This window comes from Trichechus manatus, unplaced genomic scaffold (assembly GCF_000243295.1).
Source record: "Trichechus manatus latirostris isolate Lorelei unplaced genomic scaffold, TriManLat1.0 scaffold00210, whole genome shotgun sequence".
Taxonomy (NCBI): domain Eukaryota; kingdom Metazoa; phylum Chordata; class Mammalia; order Sirenia; family Trichechidae; genus Trichechus; species Trichechus manatus.
The window spans coordinates 2834801-2857833 of record NW_004444146.1 but is presented as its reverse complement, the minus strand read 5'-3'; the positions used below and the strand labels follow the sequence as shown (position 1 = coordinate 2857833).

General features: G+C 38.2%; 1 protein-coding gene across 4 annotated transcripts in view; it reads left to right on the top strand.

The window, feature by feature from the left end:
• The window catches only part of IFT88 (intraflagellar transport 88), a 224900-nt gene that overhangs the window by 42648 nt on the left and 159219 nt on the right, over positions 1-23033 (top strand). For all 4 annotated transcript variants that reach the window (XM_004388400.2, XM_023742461.1, XM_004388399.2 and 1 more), the window contains 5 exons: positions 268-372; positions 1845-1947; positions 3068-3182; positions 11802-12033; positions 13365-13435. In XM_004388400.2, the coding sequence (XP_004388457.1) occupies positions 268-372; positions 1845-1947; positions 3068-3182; positions 11802-12033; positions 13365-13435 (626 nt within the window). The remainder of the gene's footprint in view (positions 1-267; positions 373-1844; positions 1948-3067; positions 3183-11801; positions 12034-13364; positions 13436-23033) is intronic.

Below are 23033 nucleotides of genomic sequence, written 5' to 3'. Positions count from 1 at the left end.
TCTCGAGGTTTCTCCAGTCTCCTTTAGGCCAGTAAATCTGGTCTTTTTTTTGTGAGTTAGAATTATGCTCTACATCCTTCTCCAGCTCTGTCCAGAACCCAAGATTCTTTTGTTTTTAAGGGAAGTTTATGGTAAGAATATAGAGCATTAACCTAGGGAATCTAAGGATGGAAAATGAACTCAGACAAGCTTCATGTAGATATTTTTCAAATACCTAAAATTTGATGAATGTTAAAGGGAATTTATAAAATATAAATTTGATTTCAGGCCTTAGAAAAGGCAAAAGATGCTGGAAGAAAAGAGAGAGTGCTAGTAAGACAACGAGAACAAGTTACAACTCCAGAAAATATCAATTTGGACTTAACTTACTCGGTAAGTATTGAAATATCTGCTGAGTAAAATTACCTTGGCTGTGGATTTATGGATCACAGTAGTCTTCTTACTTTTTTCATTCTTGTTTTGTTTTCTTTTCTTTTTAAATCTTATTGGACCTCAGGTACTCAGAATTAGATGTATAATAATCCTTAGATCATGGGACACTCCAATCTTTCATCTAACTAGTTATTTAATTTGTTGTTATTAATAACATAAGTATTTGCCAACTCAACATCCAGGTAAAGCTGTGACCTTGACAATAACCTGCATCTAACCACATAGCACCCCTTATTGACCCATTTCCCCCACCAGAGGTAAACATCATCTTAAACCACGAATTTATCATTCTCCTACTTTCCTTCTTATATAATTCCTTTGTATCTATATATTTTCCTAATATGTACATTTTTTTTTATTGTAGTATCAGGCTATTTATAATCTTGTAGACTTTCTTCCATTGCTTAGATTCATCTATACTGTATGTTACTATAATTCATTCATTTGAACCATTGTATAATATTCAGTATTCTTTTAGTTTAGTGCTTTTAATATAAATTGTTTTTTGAAATTGAGCTCATAAATTGGTTATATTTTTAAAGATTACTAGTATTTATGATCTACCCAGTATGGTTATTTTAATGAGATTTTAATGTAGTCTTTTCAGTCTGTGATCTTCAAGGACTTCAAACTAGGCAAATAAGATAATAGCCTATAAGAGTGTTAAAGAAATGAAACAAAACCTAACTCCTGTAATTTCTAGCAAAATTTCTTTAATTCTGAAAAGACACTTCCAAGGTCCTTGGTGTTTGTACTACTGCTTGAAAGGATGTATTTTCAGTGGAAAAAGTTTTCATATGTGAAATAAATTGAGAGGAAGGGCATTTGAAACTTTCAATAAGAACCATTTTTAAAGTGTTTACTGTTCATAGCTAATATTTTGAAATTCCATGGGATATTTAGATTAGGGAATAATTTATGATGATAATTTTTTTACTTTTAGAAACATAATTTATTATAACTTAATAACTTAAATTGTAATTTTGTATATAGAGAAATGCTATACAAATGCTCCTCTGATGTAATTTAAGGTTTAAGATTATTTCCACATGATGTTTATGAAGAGAATTTGGTGGACTATATTGCTTATTCTTTTTGTCACCAGCAGATGTAACAGTACGCATTTATTCTTTATAGGTCTTCTTGAGATTAATGGATGACAAATAATACCTAGTTAGATAGAATACCTACAAAATTAAGGTGGAATTTAGAGGACAGCTCTACCTATCTTAATAATTGCATTCATTTGGGTGCAAGCTATTTCTATATATACTTCATTTTTCTAATTGGTTTGATATCTTGATATAAGCAGGTAACTTTGTTTTAGGATTATAATCTCTAGAAATATTAGAGGCAAAAGGGGCCTAAAATAGTTATTATATGTCTTTTTTTTGCACTATTTTCTTCTTCAGGTTCTTTTCAACTTGGCTAGTCAATATTCAGCTAATGAAATGTATGCTGAAGCACTAAACACATATCAAGTGATAGTGAAAAATAAGATGTTTAGCAATGCAGGTATGTGTATAGGATCAGATTTTTCCAAAAAGTATAGTTTTATGTAATGTTAATTTACATCTTCTTACTTTATCCTTTATAATGGAATGATTTATTCTTTAAACAAATTTGTATTTGTGACAGGATTGTTCTGCTTAAAGATACTGTTTATCTGAAAACACACACAAAGACAAATGTAGAAATGGCTTAGTTGGTATAAGACATACTGCCTAACATAACTAGTAACCAGTTGCCATCAGGTTGATTCCATGTCATGTGCTACGTAGGGTTTTCAGTGGCTGATTTTTCAGAAGTAGATCAGTAGGCCTTTCTGCTGAGGCACCTCTGAGTGGACTCCAACCTACAGCTTTTCAGTTAGCAGCCAAGCACATTAACTGTTTGTACCACCCAGGGACTCCATAAAAAACCAACCGTTTGCACCACCCAGGGACTCCATAAAAAAACCAAAACCAAACCCTGTTGAGTTGATTCTGACTCGTAGTGACCCTATAGGACAAGGCAGAACTGCACCATAGGGTTTCCAGGGAGCAGTTGGTGGATTCGAACTGCTGACCTTTTGGTTAGCAGCCGTAGCTCTTAACCACTGCGCCACCAAGGCTCCCAGGACTCCATATTGCCTAATAAGACCAAAAATGTATTCTGTTGTCACAAGTAGAATGAGCCATGGTAACCCTGTAGAACCTGCTTTCCCTTATGTAAATTTATCCCCAAGGGACTATAGCATTCATATTGTATAATTTGTTTGGTAGCAGTGTTATAGTTTATCTGAATGTCATTTTCTTTAATATCACATTAAAATGCATATATTATTGCCTCTGATTTTAAAGGTTGTATATTTTTTAAGTCCTGTGTTTTTCTTAGAAGAATGCACCTCCAGTTTTATAGTGTAAATTAGTTGTTTTCCAGTCATATTTTCATGACTTGTCTGTGGGAAATTCTACTTCCTCACAGAAGAATACTGTGCATATATGTGAAAATAGCATAACTGTTTAAAAGTTGGATTTTTAGGTAGTATCTGAAACTTAAAAGTATCTAAGAATATGAATTAAGGTCATCTAAAATATTATAGAAAAAGTGAAAAAATTAAAATATTATACATTTACTAAGTTTTTTTAATTAGGAAGATTGAAAGTGAATATGGGAAATATTTATTTAAAGCAAAGAAATTACTCCAAAGCCATTAAATTCTACCGGATGGCATTAGATCAAATTCCAAGCGTCCATAAAGAAATGCGGTAAGTAAGCTTATATACCATGATAATTTTGTAAAATTTGTCAAGTGTGTTTTTTTTTTTTTTTCTCTTTTATTTTTAGAAACAGTATAACTCTCTGACCTACTGTTAGCGGGTCAGTGTTTTGAGGTATTTCTACATAAGAGGTATCAGATTTATATCTGTAGCATTTTGGTCTGTTCCCTGTGACTACTTACGTGAATTTGTATAATGACAGGTTAAGGTTAAAGACATAATATGTGATTAAGTGAAAGAAAACTAATCTTATTGGCCTATATATGGATTAACTCTGCAGGCCATTAACACCATAATACTGCTGACATAAAATCAAAATAACAGTCCTCCGGAACACATCAGACCCTAGTATACAAGGCTAGAATGTTATGCCCTTACTATAGCTTAAGAGTGATATAGTGAAAGGAAGGGATTACGTCTGAATCTCAGAAGAATGGGAGAGAAAGGGAAGAGCTGGGATATAGTCTATTTCTACAATATGTCAGTAGCAGAAATAGTAACTTACCTTATGGTCTAGTGCTAACTAGGGAACATAGGAAGTTTTGTCATATTTTTGCCCTAGATATTTTTCCTCTTTAGAAGGTAATGTATTCATAAATAGCACGTTTCATAATTGTATGTTTTAAGTTATTCATGACACTTTATTATTAGCAACAAAAAAATTATTGTCCAGGCATGGACCAGTAACATGAAACTTGCCTCCAAAAATAGAAGGCACCAAGAGACCGAAGAAAGAGGCAGGCAGCTCCAGGGTGACAGCAAAGGAGTTTATCAGAGAGACTTATATATGAGGCGAGTCCTGGGCGGCAGCAGGACCAAAGCAGATCTCCGTGCTCCATAGTGGGAGGGCAGAGGTTGTATAGTGGTGGGACAGTAGTGGCTACAAGCCAAGGGCTTACATAAAAATGACTCAGTAAATGGTAGTGAACTAGCGGAACACATGAGTGTGCTCATGTTTGGCCTCACAAAACCGCTTTGCCCTTCAGTCCACCCCTCGAGGTCAACTCTTACAATCTAGCATGTTTCCCTACTTGTGCCATAGTAAGAGAGGCCCTATTCCCTTCCCGCTGGGAACAGATACGGAGGTAGGATTTATCAAGTGCCATGTGGTGTCCACACATGTGCAGGAGACAGAGAAAGTTACTGTGTGCCCAGAACAGGGAGGAACCTTCTCTGATAAGGAGAAGGAACAGAGAGAGAGAAGACAATCCAGTTTCCAGCCTCCTTATCAGAGAATGTTCTGGGCCCAAGGCCTTTACTTAGGCAGCTTGAATGGCACCCAACAGTCCACCGCACATCTCCCATCAGGGTGCCAGAAAAAGAAGCAAAGCAGTACCAAGTCCTGGTATGCCCATCACCCATTTTGGTTGTTGAGCTGCATGTCCATGCTTTGGTGCATAACTCTGGTGGATGTTATGTTTGTGCATCATTTGAGGTAGCATTTAATAAGGGTTATTAATAGGACTGTCCCAGCAGATTGATCAGGCCTGCTTGGAAGAGAGATCCCAACTAGCCACCCCTGTTGTGGCTTAATCCAAGTCAACTGAATAGATCCAAGGGCTGCGTTTGTCCAATCTTATGTAACATGTCCTGATTCATTTATGTAAAAACAGCATATTTTTCCCAGCATGGCACATTATATGAACAGTACGCATTTCAGTACAAGTAATACAAAAGCTCCATTTCTCAGCACAATTGAACAAGGTATTACTGTTGCCAGACCAGACTAATTCAGACTTGGTGTAGTCAGTCAGTGTATGTTGGACCACCTGGTCATATATATTCTGCAAGTTCTCCATGTCCAGAGAAATGTCAAACTCAGTTTTAAAAGTACCATTCTCAGAGTCAAACCATCTAGTCCCGTGCTGTTTGCATTTTTAACACAGAGAAATTTCCTTCTAAAGTTGGAGCACTCCCCATCGGCAGCTTTCATACTTCAAAGATATTCTCTGTGGGTAGTGGAGTCAACTGTATTCATTTACCACATGATCTCTTTGGTACACCAGGTTACACATTTACATGGTCCACGAAGTATCCTCCTTGTTGACAGATCAGCTGGAAAAACGTGGGGAGATGACTCGTCATCTTGATTCAGATGTTGACAGAGCCAGCAGTTGGTCTGATTGGTAGCTCTAGTAAAAGCCTGTATTGTTAGGGCCCATGGACAAGGGGCTTGTCCATCATTGTGAGATAATCTGGGAAGAAAAAGAGACAACATTAACAATTTCCCCCTCCCTTCCTTTATATCCCATGAGACTTGAGGTGAAGGTTGCCCAGGTATAGCCACCCAAGCTGTCTGTCCTAGTCTTGAGGTAGTGACCTCTGTATGAACCCAGATCTTTTGCCAGGAACACTTGAATACAAAAGAGAAACACATTTTATACAAGAGACAGTTTGATCAGACATACAGCACAAATGAGAAATGCCCTTGTAGGGAACTGCTGCTGCATTGAGACTCTAGACTACTTGCCTGAGATGTATAGTTCAGGCTGGGGTTGTCCTGTCCCCTCTCATCAGCCATTTAAGCCTGTCCATTGAAGTGCTTAATCGCCCATATGGCTTAGGAATGATATGGACTGTGAAGAGTTCATTCAAGATTCAGCGGAATCGAATAGACATATGCACACCCATGTTCGTTGCAGCATTGTTCAAAATAGCAAAAAGATGGAAACAACCTAGATGCCCATCAGCAGATGAATGGATAAACACACTATGGTACATACACTCAGTGGAGTACTATGCAATAATAAAGAACAGTGATGACTCTGTGAAGCATCTCACAATGTGGGTGAATCTGGAGGGCATTTTGCTGAGTGAAATAAGTCAATCACGAAAGGACAAACATTGTATGAGACTGCTATTATAAAAACTCATGAAAAAGTTAACACGCAAAAAGAAACAATCTTTGATGCTTACGAGGGAGGGGCGGAGTGGGGATGGAAAAACACTAAATAGACAATACTTAAGTGGTAACTTTGGTGAAGAGTAAGACAGTACACAGTACCGGGGAATCCAGCACAATTTGTACAAGGCAAGGTCATAGAAGCTCTATAGACACATCCAAACTCCCTGAGGGACCGAATTACTGGGCTGAAGGCTCTGGGGACCATGGTCTCGGGGAACATCTAGCTCAATTGGCATAACATAGTTTGTAAAGAAAATGTTCTACATTCTGCCTTAATGAGTAGCGACTGGGATCTTAAAATCCTGTGAACAGCCGTCTAAGATACTGTACTGGTCTCACACCTTCGGGAACAAGGGAGAATGAAGAAAACTAAAGATAAAAGGGAAAGATTAGTCCAAAGGACTAATGGACCGGAACTACCACAGCCTCCACCAGACTGAGTCCAGTACAACTAGATGGTGCCTGCCTACCACCACCGACTGCTCTGTCAGGGATCACAATAGAGGGTCTTGGACAGAGCTGGAGAAAAATGTAGAACAAAATTCTAACTCAAAAAAAGACCAGACTTTTTGGCCGGAGAGTATGGCCCCCGAACACCCTTTTAGCTCAGTAATGTAGTCACTCCTGAGGTTCACCCTTCATCCAAAGATTAGACAGGCCCGTAAAACAAAACGAGACTAAAGGGGCACACCAGCCCAGGAGCAAGGACTAGAAGGCAGAAGGGGACAGGAAGCTATTAATAGGGAACCCAAGGTCGAGAAGGGAGATTGTTGACATGTTGTGGGGTTGTTAACCAGTGTCATAAAATAATATGTGTACTGTTTAATGAGAAGCTAGTTCTGTAAGCCTTCATCTAAAGTACAATTAAAAAAAAAAAATGTTTCAAAAAGCAAGCAGCCTACACTGAAATTATTTTCATTAGAATGAACTCCTTTCATTGTACGTTTGACAACAAAATTTGATTCATTGATGAGTGGTTTGTCCATATCAAAATTTGCTGATTACTTTTTTCTAAAAACATGAGTTTTCTTTTGTAGCATTCCTACCAGGTCCAATTTTCCCAAGCAAATTTGGTGATCTAAATTTTGTCAAACAGATTTAGGATGTTCCATCAATTTTTAGTCAATAACAATTTTTACTGTGTGCAGAGTTAGCCTTTATCAGTTATATTTCTGTTACTTATTTCTACCAAGTAAAAATTTTCCAATTTTCAAGGTTACCAAGAAGATGTAATTCTTCAGATGGGTTTTTTTCCCCCTGAAATTAATTTTACTGTGTATAATTTAGAGGAATGCTCAACTCCAGCTGAGTATCAGAATTGCCTGTGGAGTTTGTGAAAAATACAGGTTTCCCAGCCTCTACTGCCCACACGCCCAAGATTCTGAACTGATAGATCTGGGGTGGGGCCCAGGTATCTGTATTTTTAGCAGGCCCCACCTGTGAAGTTCTGTAGCAGCCACTGGCCCATCACTTGGCCTGATCTCCATCTTGCCCTGAATCATAGGTTATCTTAAACTCTCTGGGCCTTGCTGCACTCATAATTTTAACATATCATTTCCCCAGCTCAACTATGAGATTGTTGAGGAGAGGAGCCAAGCTAATGGTTTCCATGTGGCCAGCACAGCCCATTATATATGTTAGGCAGTGAACAAATATTAACTGATTGATGGTTGGCTCAACCAAAGCGTTGAATATTAGAATCAAGAGAAGGAACATTTTAAAAGCTGCTTTAATAAAGGTAGAGCAGTGACTAATACTTTTTGACTTTTATCCCATCTGTTGTGAAGCAAAATCCATACATCCATCTTTATAGCAACCTCAAAAGATCATAGGATATTATGCTTTTCCTTTTCATTCTGGGGTAGACTGATTTCATTAAGCTCCAATTCCTCACCCCTCCTGCATCCACCACTTTGTCATGTTCTTCTCACCAAAAAGGTGGAGTCTGTTTCCCCATCCCTTGATTCTGTGTTTGGCCATGTAACTTGCTTTGGCCAATGGGATGTTAGCCAATTTGACATAAGCAGAGGCTTTGAAAGTGCTTGTGCCACTGGTCCCACCCCATCTGGTACAAGGGAGAATGAAGAAAACCAAAGACACAAGGGAAAGATTAGTCCAAATGACTAATAGACCACAACTACCACAACCTCCACCGGACTGAGTCCATCACAACTAGATGGCGCCTGGCTATCACTATTGACTGCTCTGACAGGGATCACAGTAGAGGATCCCAGACAGAGCTGGAGAAGAATGTAGAACAAAATTCTAACTCACCAAAAAAGACCAGACTTACTGGTTTAACAGAGACTGGAGAAACCCTGAGAGTGTGGCCCCCGGACACCTTTTTAGCTTAGTAATGAAGTCACTCCTGAGGTTCAGCCTTCAGCCAGAGATTAGACAGGCCCATAAAATAAAAGACTAAATGGGCACACCAACCCAGGGGCAAGGATGAGAAGGCAAGAGGGGACCAGAAAGTTGGCAGTGGCGAGCCTACGGTTGAGAAGGGGAGAATGTTGACATGTCATGGGGTTGGCAACCAGTGTCACAAAACAATATGTGTCTAATTGATGAGAAACTAATTTGCTCTGTAAATCTTCTATCTAAAGCACAATTTAAAAAAAAGTGCGTGCGCAACTGGTTAGCTCTCACTCTTGCCTTTCTGCCTTCACCACGAGAATATGCCTTAGCTAGCCTGCTGGAAGGATGTGAGAGAAAGGTTATACAGAGCTCAGTTCCCCCAGCTGACTCTGAGATGTATGAGTGAGCCCAGAGGAAACTAGAACTATCCAGCTTAAATCCCTAACCCATAGATTTGTGAGCTAAATAAATGCTTACTGTTTAAAAAGCAGATTCAGTAGAAGCCTCTATAGGATAAGAGACCCCAACATGATTTACCTGCCAAAAACGCCCTGGCCTGTTGGCTCAGGAATCTGTCCCTGGGCAGGTTTTAGCCTTAGCCAGGGTCTTGTAGGCAGGTCAGCTTTTCTATGCTGTTTGATATTTTTTGATGACAGTGGCAGTCCGCGCATGTTGGCCCAGTCTAGGATGGTGTGTGAATCTCCATGAGCAGCCCTCTCTTAAATCTAAGAGGTGACTGGTTGTACATCTCTGCTCTGGAACAGAAGATGCTTCACCCTCTGCAGTCAGTTGGCAAGAGCAGTCTGCTTGTTGGTTGTTTTCCCCTCATAGCATAGGGTCCTTTCTGGTGACCATCCACACAATAACAAAAGCTTATTGGAGCAGAACTGATTCTTTAGTTGTTGTTCAGATGTCTCGTCCTCATTGGGGCTTGCTTTGTATGTCAGTCTAAGGATTGTCAGTGGTCAGATAGAATGGCGAGGCTATTAGCTATGGCCCATGTCACAGTTTCTGTGTACTCCGCTAAAATGGCCCTGGCTACAGCAATTCCCATCAGGACTTGGAGGCAAAAGCTTACAGAGTGTACATTAATATATCAGCATCATCAATACATATAATAGGGGCTTCTAGGGGCCCCATAGTCAGGCTTGGGCAAGGATCTCAATGACGGTGACCTCACACTCAAAAGTTCTACTCATTTTGGTACCAGGTGTTATAGATATTACAGTCACCTTTGCAGTGATATCTGAAAACCCAAGACATACAATTCATTTCCTCATTGAACTTTAATTGTAACGTAAGGCCTTTGGTCCTCCCTGGTGACAGAGGGACCTAGGCTTAATCCTCAGTCTTAATTTTTACTCCAACTATCTCTGGTACCATTGTTGGAGGGCTTTGAGCAGTGGTTTGGGGATTGTTCCCTTAGCCCTTGAATCCTCGATCTTTACAAACCTGCAGGCAAGTGTTTCTAGTTGCTCCTCCTGTTTGTGGGCACAGCTACTGAATACGTCATTCGTGGCCACGCATGACTGCTGTACATCCCTTTCTAACTATAACCCTTTCTGCAAAGGTCTTATGCACTTCATCCACTTGCTGGGCATCGGTGGCCTGCTGAATGGCCCAGAGCAGCAGCCACCCTATGGCCAATACTGCCTTCCTAGCTTCCTTTCCACACTTACGAAGGCACACATTTTCTCACAACTGTGCTATGCTGCTTGCCATTTTTGGGGCTTCCCGTATTCATGCGGTGGTCTGCATGCATCAGATAACACAGGCCAGAACTCCCCACGTGGAGGTTGCTGGCCAACCAGGGATTTCTCCTGTAGAGACCTCACTTCCACTCACCATTTCCTCAGTCTCCTGGCTGGCTTGCCAGTTGTCCAGGCATGGACCAGTACATGAAACGTGCCTCCGAAAATGAGGCAAGATGCTGAGAGACCAAAGAAAGCGGCAGACAACACCAGGGTGGCAGCAAAGGAGTTTATTAGGGAGACTTACATATGAGGCAAGTCATGGGTGGCAGCAGGACAAAAGCAGATCTCTGCACTCCGCAGTGGGAGGGTGGAGGTTTTATAGTGGTGGTAGACGATAGTGGCTACATAAGAATGACTCAGCAAATGGTAGTGAACTAGCAGAATGCATGAGGGCGCCCATTTTTGGCCTCGCAAAGCCTGTTTCCCCTTCAGTTACCCTGCTATATATAGAATGCAGTGCCCTTGTGGTACTTTTAACCTAGTTGAGGTTTAGAATTCAGTCATTTTAATATATGCTAATATGACTATCTTTTTATAAGTGTTTTTGTAATTGAGACAATGGGTACATAGCAGTTTGGTTGAGGAAATAATGATTGAGAACCAGAATGGTCAGAGAAGGCTTTATGAAGGAGGTATACTTGAGATAGATTACTTAAGTGGAGAGGAAAGAAGGAATAACATCCCAGATAAAGGAAACAGCATGAAAAGAGTTAGGGAAATAACGATGCTCATGATCTCATCAGAGAATAAACTAATTTAGCTGAAACAGAGGGATTATGTTGAGGACTGGTTAGAAGTGGGATCACATCCACTAGAATGGCTGTAATAGAAAAGACAGAGGGTGTTATTGTGGACATCAAGAAATTGGAGCCCTCATACTACACTAGGGGTGTAAAATGGTACAGCTGCTTTGGGAGATAGGAAGTTTTTTAAAAGATTAAACATATTTACCATATGACTGAGCAGTTTCACTCCTAGGTATATACTAAGAAAAATGAAAACATGTCACAAAGGCTTGTATGCAGCATTATTCATAATGGCCAAGAAGTGGAAGCAACCCAAATGTCCATCAACTAGGCATGGAAAAACAAAATGTGGAATATCCATACTATCAAATGCTATTAGGCAATAAAAAAGGAATGAAGTACTGATACATGCTGCACCTTGGATGAACCTTGAAAACATTATGCTGAGTGAAAGAAGTCAGACACAAAAGGCCACGTATGATTCCATTTATATACAATGTCTAGAAAAGGCAAATCCATAGAGAGAGAAATTAGATTTGTGGTTGCTTAGGGCTGGGAATGAAGAATGACTGCTAATGAATACCGGGTTTCATTTTAGGGTGACGGAAGTGATTTAAAGTAAGATCGGTTATGGTTGTACAACTGTGTAAATACAGCGTTATCGATGAAACATACACTTACAACAAGTGAATTTTACATTGTGTAAATTATGCCTCAGTAAAACTTTAACAAAACAAAAAAGAAGGTGGGAAAGAAAGGGAGGAAATTATTTGTTGGATGGCCTTGAATGCCGTACTTAGGAGTTCAGACTTTTAAAGCTAATCCCATGTTTATTTTCCTTTAGGATTAAAATAATGCAGAACATTGGAGTTACATTTATTAAAACTGGTCAGTATTCAGATGCAATTAATTCATTTGAGCACATAATGAATATGGCGCCAAATCTGAAGGCAGGCTTCAACCTAATTCTTAGTTATTTTGCTGTTGGAGACCGTGAAAAAATGAAGAAGGCATTCCAAAAATTGATTGCTGTTCCTTTAGAAATTGATGAAGATGATAAATATATTTCACCAAGTGTGAGTATATAAACTGTTATGTAGCCAACTTAGTTATCTATTTCCAGAAATGAAAAAGTTGGAAGGGATGACTTAGGTTTCTACAAGCCCTATATTAATGTGTTTTTATGATTGGTAGGTTAGAATGGGGCTCTCTATTGAAATAGGCTAGAGATTAGTATTAAAACAGATTGAACAATTTCAGCCAAAATCCAAAAAGACAATCTTGTTAAAAATAAGATTACATATCCTTCATTAGAGCATTTTCTTGACTGAGGAATCCCCTTTGGGGATTTTTTTCAGGGCCCTTTTTCAGTCCATGTTTTAGCAGAGGAAACCTAAACCATGTTGTACGAAACATATGAAAAATGAAAAAAAAACACAACAATTCCTTGTCCTTATTCATAGAGCAGAGCATAGTTCAGCTATCAAAAGTCATGTTTTCAAAGACCTGGGAGAATATTATATAATATTACATGAAAAAATACAGACACACCACCCACACATGAATATAAACTGGAAGAAAATGGAAACAGTAGTTTCTGGACAATGAGATTGTTTTTCTTAATGCTTTTTAAGTATTTTCCAGATTTTTACACATAAATTATTGATACACTACCATACTGTTTTATATTTAGTCAAACTATATGGATTTGTCTTTCTGGATCAAAATAGTAGAATAACAGTTTCATATAGTTGAATTTAATAGCTTTTCTGCATATATATTTTAGTATAATGGTTAAAGAGTGTAGGCTATGACCCAAGACTGCCTGGCTCTACCACTCAGTGATCAATCTTCTTGTTCCTCAGTTCTTTATGTATAAAATGAGACTAATAATGATAGTCTACGGTATCTTGTGAGAATTTAATGAGTTAATTCATGTAAAGTGCTTAAAAAGTACTTGGAACATAGTAAGTGCTGAGTAAATATTTGCCATTACATATTACTTTCATAATGAGACAAAATAATATATGTTGCAAAAAAGTCATTTGTGCTCTTAATAGGGAGTACAAGTATGGATCATAGTAAGCGGTTGATGATCACTAAAGTATTTATATTTGAGTTTATAATGTTACAAATTTGTACTAACAGCCACACCTTGTATTTGGTCCTTTTCTTTTCAGCCTTTTTTATCAGCTGATCAGAATCTATGTTAGTTTAGTGGAGAGTGGGATAGGTAATCAGAAATATGAAAAAAAATATATTCTACTTGACATAAGGAAAAATAATTTAGAAAGATCAATTTACTCTTCATTTTATACAGTGAGTTAGTGGTAAGGTTGATTATAAATGCAGGTTCTTAGTGTTTGCTTCTAAATTATTCATTTTTTCCCCAATTTTATTTTCCCAGGATGATCCCCATACTAACTTAGTGATTGAAGCTATAAAAAATGATCATCTAAGGCATATGGAACATGAAAGGTATTATTTGGGGCACTTAAGAATTAAAACTTAATAATGCGGTTTTACTTTTCACACAAGTGTTGAATGTGCATTCTAATTCTCTCTTATGAAACTTGTTTGTTATGTTCAGTATATTTTTGAATAGTGCTATTGTTTCACCATTTCTATACTTTACTGGATTGTCTTTTCTCCTTCAAAATAATCTCAGTCCTCATGCTGATTCACTCAGTTATTCTTAGTTACTAATTCTATTTCTGTGTAACTTGCTTTTCCTTTTCCTTTGGAAATATTGGAGTATTTGAACTTTGTTTACATATACCAGAGAGAAAGAAAAACATGGCACAATATTGCAGTACTGGAGCTTTATTTACATATAGGTTTATTTTAGAAATTACATCTTTATTTTTTTTCCTGCTTCCTCAATTTGATTTCAACTCTCAGAGACAAAATTCTTTCTATTCATTTCATTTCTTCCTTCCACCAGCATGGAACCTAGTTTCTGTCAAGTATGGTTTGAGAGTAACTATTTATTGACTGCCAGTAGGTATATTAGGAGTATAGGAGTCCCTGGGTGGCGCAACTGGTTAAGTGTGCAACTTCTAGCTAAAAGGTTGGCAGTTCAAACTCACCCAGAGGTGCCTTGGAAGACAGGCCTGGCAGTCAGCTTCTGAAAGGTCACAGCCTTGAAAACCCTACGGAGTAGTTCTACTCTGCACACGTGGGGTCTCCATGAGTTGGAATCGACTCAGCGGCAATTAACAACAACATCATATTAGGAGTATATCACATGATGGAGGTGCCTTAATCTTTAGGAATTAAATTAACCCTAAAAGTAAAACAGAGACTTAAGCTTCTGGGCAGATGGAGTAGATATACTTTTCCCTATCCTCCTGTAAGTACAATTAAAAACTGGATATTATATATAAAACAGACATAAGGGTGGAGAGAAGAAGGCTGACTAGCTAAGGAACTTGGGACCAAGTACATGGTGGTGAGTTCTCTCATATATCTCAGACATGGAGCTGAAGAAGATGACAATCAGGAAACACTAATGGGTGCAGACAAAAAATAATCCAAGGAAAGCCTGCTTTTCTGTAGCCAAAGGACCAGGAAGGAGTAGCCTAATAAGATAGAGAACTTTTAGACAATAACTACTCTTACTCTAGTAGCATAAATGGTTAAGCTCTTGACTGCTAGCCAAAAGGTTGATGGTTTAAACCCACCAGTGCTTCAGAAGACAGGCCTGGTGATTGCTTCTGAAAGGTCACAGGCTTGGAACCCACGGAGCAGTTCTATTTGGCACACATGGGGTTGCCATGAGTCGAAGCCAACGCAGTGGCAGCTAACAACAGCAACAACAATATGCCAGCCAAGGCCATGTGGGGAGCCTAGACTTCCACCTTTGTAGGCTATAATGAGACACCTCAAGACCCCTACAGAGAGGTATCAGAGAAGACCAGGTAGAGAGCCAGAACTTTAATCCTCAAAAGCTTGTGACGAGTCACCCCCTCCCAAGCCAACATGGTGTCAGTGGAGAATATGTGGAGAGCCTGGAGTTCCATCTCACTCAAAAGTAAGGCACCTCTCCCCTTCTCCCCTAGGGTAGTGTCAGAGAAGGCCTAGTAAAGAGTCAAGATGTTCACCATTGCTTTGGTAACAAGGCTCCCTTTAATGTTGTGTCAGTGGAGATCACATAGGAAGCAGGAACACCTGCCACCCAACCAGGAGAAACTAGGAGCCCCTCACCTTGGGTGTCCTAGAAGATTGAGTAGGGAACCTGAACTTCTACTTCCACTGACAGTAGTGAGGTGGTACCCTCTCTTCCCCTGCTAGACCAATGTCAGAGAAAGCCAGCTGAATCAGAATGTTTAAATAACATTCCAAGTCTCGTAACATAATGCAGAATTGCCCAAATTTTTGTTGAGACTCTCTTGTCATACCAAGAACCAGAAAGATCTCAAACTGAATGAAAGACAATCAGTAGACACCAACAGCAAGATGACAGAAATGTTAGAATTATCAACAAAGATTGTATGCTTCAGCAAACCATTACGAACACACTTGAAATAAATGAAAAAATAGAAAGCCTCAGGAAAGAAATAGAGAAGAAAAGTGGAAATTTTAGAAGTGAAAAGTACAATAACTGAAATAAACAACTCATTGGATGAGCTCAACAGCAGAATGGAAGGGACAGAAGAAAGATTCAGTAAACCAGAAGATAGAATAATAGAAATTACCTGATCAGGAGAACAGAGAGAAAATCCTTCAGGTGTAAAGGGGAAATGAAGAGATTCTCAGAAGAAGGAAAACTATGAGAATTTTCTGCCAACAGACCTACCCTAAAAAGGAAATGAAAAAGAAGGAACATCAGGAAGGAGGAAAGAACAAGTAAGCAGAAGTATGTGTAGATATAGTAGGCTTTCCTTTTGTTGTTGAGTTTTCTAAAGTATGTTTGACAGTTGAGACCAAAAAAAAAAAAAGATGTGGTTCTAAATAAATACGTTGGGGAAAATATTGAAGTTGTCAAGGATTTCATTTTATTCAGATCAATGATCAACACCCATGGAAGCAGCAGTCAAGATGTTAAATCAAGCAGTAAGTCAACTGATGTATTCCTTGGGCAAATCTGCTACAAAAGACCTCTTTATAGTGTTAAAAAGCAAAGATGTCATTTTGATGACTAAGGTGTGCCTGACCCAAGCCACCTCATACGCATGCAAAAGCTAGACAATGAAAAAGGAAGACTGAAGAAGAATTGACACATTTGAATTATAGTGTTGGCGAAGAATATTGATTATACCATGGACTGCCAGAAAAACAACCAAATCTGTATTGGATAAAGTACAGCCAGAATGCTCCTTAGAAGAGAGGATGGTAAGATTTCATCTCACGTATTTTGGACATGTTATCAGGAGAGACCAGTCCCTGGAGAAGGACATCACTTGGTAAAGTAGAAGTCAGCAAAAGAGAGGAAGACCTGCTACGAGATGGATTGACACAGTGGCTGCAACAGTGGGCTCAAACATAGCAATGATTGTGAGAATGGCACAGAACCAGGTGTGATGGTTAATGTTATGTGTCAACTTGGCTAGGCCATGATTCTTAGTATTATGTAATTATCCTCCATTTTGTGATCTGATGTAAGGGGAGCTTTCTTGGGTATGTGGCCTTCATCCTATATATGTGGATGTTCTGGCAAAGCTCGCTCTCTCTTTCTCAAGCCTGCATCTGACTCATCATCATCTGACCTCTGGTTCTTGGGATGTGAGCCAGCAGCCTGCCACCTGACCTGCAGATTTGGGGATTTGCCAGCTGCCACAGCTCCATGAACCAACAGCCTGCCATCTGACATGCCGATTTTGGGTTTCTCAGCCCCTGTAACCACATGAGTCAGGAGAAGCCTCCAGCCTGACACCTGGCCTATGGATTTGGGCCTTGCTATCCTCCACAACTGCGTGAGCCATTTCCTTGAAATAAATGTCTCTCTATATATATATTTATATGTATACACTTCACTGGTTTTGCTCCTCTAGAGAATCCAGCCTAAGATACCAGGCAACATTTCATTCTGTTATACATGGAGTTGCTATAAGTCAGAGACTACTCGATGGCACTTAAGAACGACAAAAGAGATGTAAAAGAAGGTAAGATTTATATACTTCATTTGTAAAATGGTGACACCAGTAGACCATGAGAAGTTATGTATATATAAAGTAACATAGAAACACTAGACAACTCTCAATAAACCAAAATTGAAATCTCAGAAATGTTCGGGTAACCCAAGGAAGAAGTGGACAAATCCACAGTTGCAGTTGGAGATTTCAACACCGCTTTCTCAACAATTAATACAACAACTATAGAGAAAACCAGCAAGGATATAGAAGAACTCAGCAACGTCTAATTAACCAATAGAATCTAATAGGCTTTTATAGAATACCCAACAACAGCAAAGTACACATACTTTTCAAGTACTCTGGAACATATACCAAGATAGACCATATCATGGGCCATAAAATAAGCCTCAACAAATTTAAAGGAATTAAAACAATACAGAATGTGTTCCCAGACCACAGTGGAATCAAAGTCGAAATCCATAGCAAAGATAACAGGTAAATCCCCAACTATCTGAAAACTAAACAACATCCTTCTAAATAATCCATGGGTTTAAAAAGAAGACTCAAGAAAAAATATATTAAAAAAAAAAATACATTGAACCGAGTAAGAATGAAAATAGAACATATGAAAATGTGGAACACGACCAAAGGAGTGTTGAGGGGGAAATTTATACTGCTAAATGCATAAAATAGAAAAGAGAAAAAGTCTCAAATCCATAACCTAAGTTTGTACCTCAAGAACCTAGAAAAAGAAGAGCAAAATAAATTTAGTGCAAGCAGAAGAAAGAAATTCTAGAGATGAGAACAGAGATCATTGAAATTGAAAATGGAAAAACAATAGAGAAAATTAATGAAATAAAGGCTTGGTTCTTTGAAAAGATCAATAAAATTGACAAACCTCTAGCAAGACAGAAAAAGAAAAAGGGAGAGGACACAGATTGCCAATATCAGGAACAAAACAGGCGCTGTCAGTATAAATCCGGCAGACATCAAAAGGATAATAAGAGAATACAGGCATACTGCAGAGATATTACGGATTTGGTTCCGGACCACCACAGTAAAGCAAGTCACACTTTTTTTTGTTTCCCAGTGCATATAAAAGTTAAGTTTACCCTATACTGTAGTTTATTAAGTGTGCAATAAAAAATGTGTGTCTAAAAAAATAGTGTACATGCCTTAATTAAAAAATACTTTATTGCTAAAAAATGCTAACCATCATCTGAGCTTTCAGTGAGTCTTAATCTTTTTGCTGGTGGAGGGTCTTACCTCAATGATGATGACTACTGACTGATCAGGGTGGCGGTTGCTGGCTGCTGACAGATCAGGGTGGTAGTTGCTGAATGTTGGAGTGGCTGTAGCAATTTCTTAAGATAAGACAACAAAGAAGTTTGCCACATCAATTGACTGTTCCTTTCAGGAAAGATTTCTCTGTTGTATGCGATGCTGTTTGATAGCACTTTACCCACTATAGAACTTCTTTCAGAATTGGAGTCAGTCCTCTCAAACCCTGCTGCTGCTTTATCAACTAAGTTTATGTAATATTCTAAATCCTTTGTTGTCATTTCAACAATGTTCACAGCATCTTCACCAGGAGTAGATTCCATCTCAAGAAACCACTTTCTTTGCTCATCCATAAGAAGCAACTCCTCATCCGTTAAAGTTTTACCATGAGATGCAGCAATTCAGTTTACATCTTCAGGCTCCGCTTCTAGTTCACTTGCTGTTTCCACAACATCTGCAGTTACTTCCTCCACTGAAGTCTTGAAGCCCTCAAAGTCATCCATGAGGGTTGGAACAACTTCTTCCAAACTCCTGTTAATGTTGATATTTTGACCTCTTCCCATAAATCACAAATGTTCTTAATGACATCTAGAATGGTGACTCCTTTCCAGAAGGATTTCAATTTACTTTGCCCAGATCCATCAGAGGAATTACTGTCTATGGTAGCTATAGCCTTACGAAATGTATTTCTTAAACAGTAAGACTTGAAAGTCAAAATTACTTCTTGATCCATGGGCCGCAGAATGGATGTTGTGTTACCAGGCATGAAAACAACATTAATCTCCTTGTACATCTCCATCAGAGCTCTTGGGTGACCAGCTACATTGTCAATGAGCAGTAATATTTTGAAAGGAATCTTTTTTTCTGAGCAGTAGGTCTCAACAGTGGGCTTAAAATATTTAGTAATCCATGTTATAAACAGATGTGCTGTCATCCAGGCTTTGTTCCATTTATACAGCATAGGCAGAGTAGACTTAGAATAATTCTTAAGGGTCCAAGGATTTTTGAATGATAAATGAGCATTAGCGTCAGCTTAAAGTCACCAGCTGCATTAGCTGCTAACAAGATAGTCTGCCTGTCCTTTGAAGCTTTGAAGTTAAACATTGACTTCTCCTCTCTAGCTATGAAAGTCCTAGATGGCATATACTTCCAGTATAAGGGTGTTTCATCTACACTGAAAATCTATTGTTTAGTGTAGCCACCTTCATCAGTTAGCTAGAATCTTCTGGATAACTTGCTGCAGCTTCTACATCAGCACTTACTGCTTAACCTTGCACTTTTATGTTACTGAGATGGCTTCTTTCCTTAAACCTCATGAACCAAGTTCTGCTAGCCTCAAAACTTTTCTTCTGCAGCTTCCTCACCTCTCGGCATTTATAGAATTGAAGAGAGTTAGGGCCTTGCTCTGGCTTAGACTTTGGCTTAAGGGAATGTTGTGGCTGATTTGATCTTCTATCCAGACCACAAAAACTTTCTCCATTATCAGCAATAAGGCTGTTTCACTTTCTTATCATTCATGTGTTCCCTGGAGTAGCACTTTTCCTTTGCATTCACAGCTTGGCTGTTTGGCGCAATAGGCCTAGGTTTTGGCCTATCTCGGCTTTAGACATGCCTTCCTCACTAAGTCTAATCCTAGCTTTTGATTTAAAGTTTAAGACATGTGACTCTTCCTTTCACTGGAACACTTAGAGGCCATTGTAGAGTTATTAATTGGCCTAATTTCAATATTGTTGCGTCTCAGGGAATAGGGAGGCCCGAGGAGAGGAAGGCAGATGGGGGAACGGCCGGTTGGTAGAGCAGTTAGAACACACACAACATTTATCAGTTAAGTTCGCCATTGTATATGGATGTGGTTCATGGCATTCTAAAACAATTACAGTAGTACATCAAAGATCACTGATCACAAATCATCATAACAGATATAATAATAATGCAAAAATTTGAAATATTATGAGAATTACCCTAATGTGACACAGAGACATGAAGTGAGCACGTGCTGTTGGAAAAATTATACTGATAGACTTGCTCGACACACGGTTACCACAAACCTTCAATTCATAAAAAGCACAGTATCTACAAAGCACAATAAAATGAAGTATTCCTGTACTACCAGACAACTCAACACAAGTTTGACAATTTAGATGAAATGGACCACTTCTCAAAAAACACAAACTATCATAACTCACCTAGTATGAAATAGATCATATTAGGGGAATTGAATTTGAAATTTTAAAATTCCCAAAAAAGAAATCTCCAGACTCAGATCTTTACTGGAGAATTCTAGCAAATATTTAAAGAATTAACATTTTTTCTACACAGTCTTCTCCAGAAAATAGAAGAGGAGGGAACACTTCACAGTTTATTTTATGAAGCTGGTATTATCCTGATGCCTAAACCAAACTGAGACCGTGCAAAAAAAGGAAACTACAGACTAATATACTTCATGAATATAGATGCAAAAATCCTCAAGCAAATCTATCACACTGAATCCAGTAAAATGATTATACAACATGACTAATTGGGATTTACCCAGAAATGCAAGATTAGTTCAACATACCAAAGTCAATTTACGTAATACAGCTAATCAGTAGTGCAAAGGAAAAAACACACAATCATTTCAATAGAAGCAGAAATACATTTGACAAAATGCAGTACTTTTTCATTGTAAAAACACTCAACAAACTAGAAATAGAAGGAAATTTCCTCAAACTAATAAACAGTATCAAAAACCCACAGCTAACATCATACTTAATAGGGAAAAACTGAATGCTTTCCCTTTAATCTCAGGAACAACACAAGGATGTCCACTCTCTATTCTATCAGTATTGTACTGAAGGTTCTAGCTAGGGCAGTTAGGCAAGAAAATGAAATAAAGACACCCACACCAGAAAGGAGGAGGTAAAACTATATTTGCAGGTGACATTATCTAGTATATAGAAATACTAAGGAAACCACTAAACTGTTAGAATTAATAAACAAGTTCAGCAACGTTGAAAAGTAAAAGATGAGTCTACAAAAATCAAGTGTATTTCTGTACACTAGCAATAAGTAATCTGAAAAGAAAATAAAAACAATTACATTTACAAAAGCACCAAATATAAATTATTAGGACTAAATTTAACAAAAAATTGAAAGAATATAAATAAATGGAAAGACATCCCATGTTTATGGATTGGAAGACTTAATACTGTTGTGATGGCAATGCTCCCCATACCAATCTACAGATACAACACAGTCCCTATCAAAATCCCACCAGTGTTTTTTGCAGAAATTGACAAGCTGGTCCTAAAATTCACGTGGATGTATATGTTTAAAAAAAAAAAAAATGCCGTCTAGTTGATTCTGACTCATGGCAACTCCACGTGTGTCAGAGTAGAACTGTGCTCCATGGTGTTTTCAATGGCTGATTTCTTGAAAGTAATCACCAATACATGGTGCTGGGCCAACTGTATAGCCACATGCAAAAAAAATGAAGTTAGACCCTTCCCTTATGACATACATAAAAATTAACTCAAAATGGATCATAGACCTAAGTGTAAGAGCTAGGAGAAGATACCAGAGTAAATCTTTGTGAGCTTGAGTTAGGCAAAGCCTTCTTAAGTATCTATGACATCAAAAGCACAAGCATCCAAGGAACATAAATTGAATTTCATCAAAATTAAGAACTTCTGTGTTTCAAAGGATGCCATCAAGAAAGTGAAAAAACAACACACAGAATGGGAGAAAATATATGAAAATTGTGTCTAAGAAGGGGCATGTATCTAGAATATATGAATAACTCCTACAACTTAACAAAAAGAAACAATTCAATTTAAAAAAAATTGGCAAAGGACCTGAATAGACATTTTTCCAGAGAAGATATACAAATGGCCAATAAGCACATGAAAAGATGTTCAACAGCATTAGTCATTAGGGAAATGCAATACAAAACCATAATGTGATAACCACTTCACACCCAGTGGAATGGTTTTAATAGATACAACAGATAGTAATATGTGTTGGTGACAATGGGGAGAAATTGGAACCCTCGTACATTGCTGGTGGGAATGTGAAACGGTACAGTCACTTTGGAAAAAGTGAGTTTGCGTTCCTCAAGAGGTTAACTACATTGTTTACCATGTGACCCAGCAATTCCACTCTTAGGTGTATACCCAGAAGAAATGAAAACATCTACATAAAAACTTGTGCACAAATGTTTGTAAAAGCATTGTTTATAATAGCCAAAAGGTGGAAACCACCCAAATGTCCATCAACTGATGCCTGGAAAAATAAAATTTGGTATATCCATACAACAGAATGTTGTTCAGCAGTAAAAAGGAATGATGTACTAATACATGCTTATAGCATGCATGAATCTTGAAAACATTATGCCAAGTAAAAGAGGCCAGCATATTGTATGATTCCATTTCTATGAAAGCTTCAGATTGGGCAAACCTATAGGGATAGAAAGTATATTAGTGGTTGCCTAGAGTTTGGGAAGTAATGGAAACTGACTACTAATAGATATGGTATTTCTTTTTGGAGTGAGGAAAATGTTCCCAAATTGACTGTGGTAATGGTTGCATTTGAATTATGGTGTTGGTGAAGAATATTGAATATACCGTGGACTGGCAGAAGAACAAACAAATCTGTCTTGGAAGAAGTACAGCCAGAACGTTCTTTAGAAGTAAGATGGTGAGACTTCATCCCACATACTTTGGACATGTTATCAGGAGGGACCA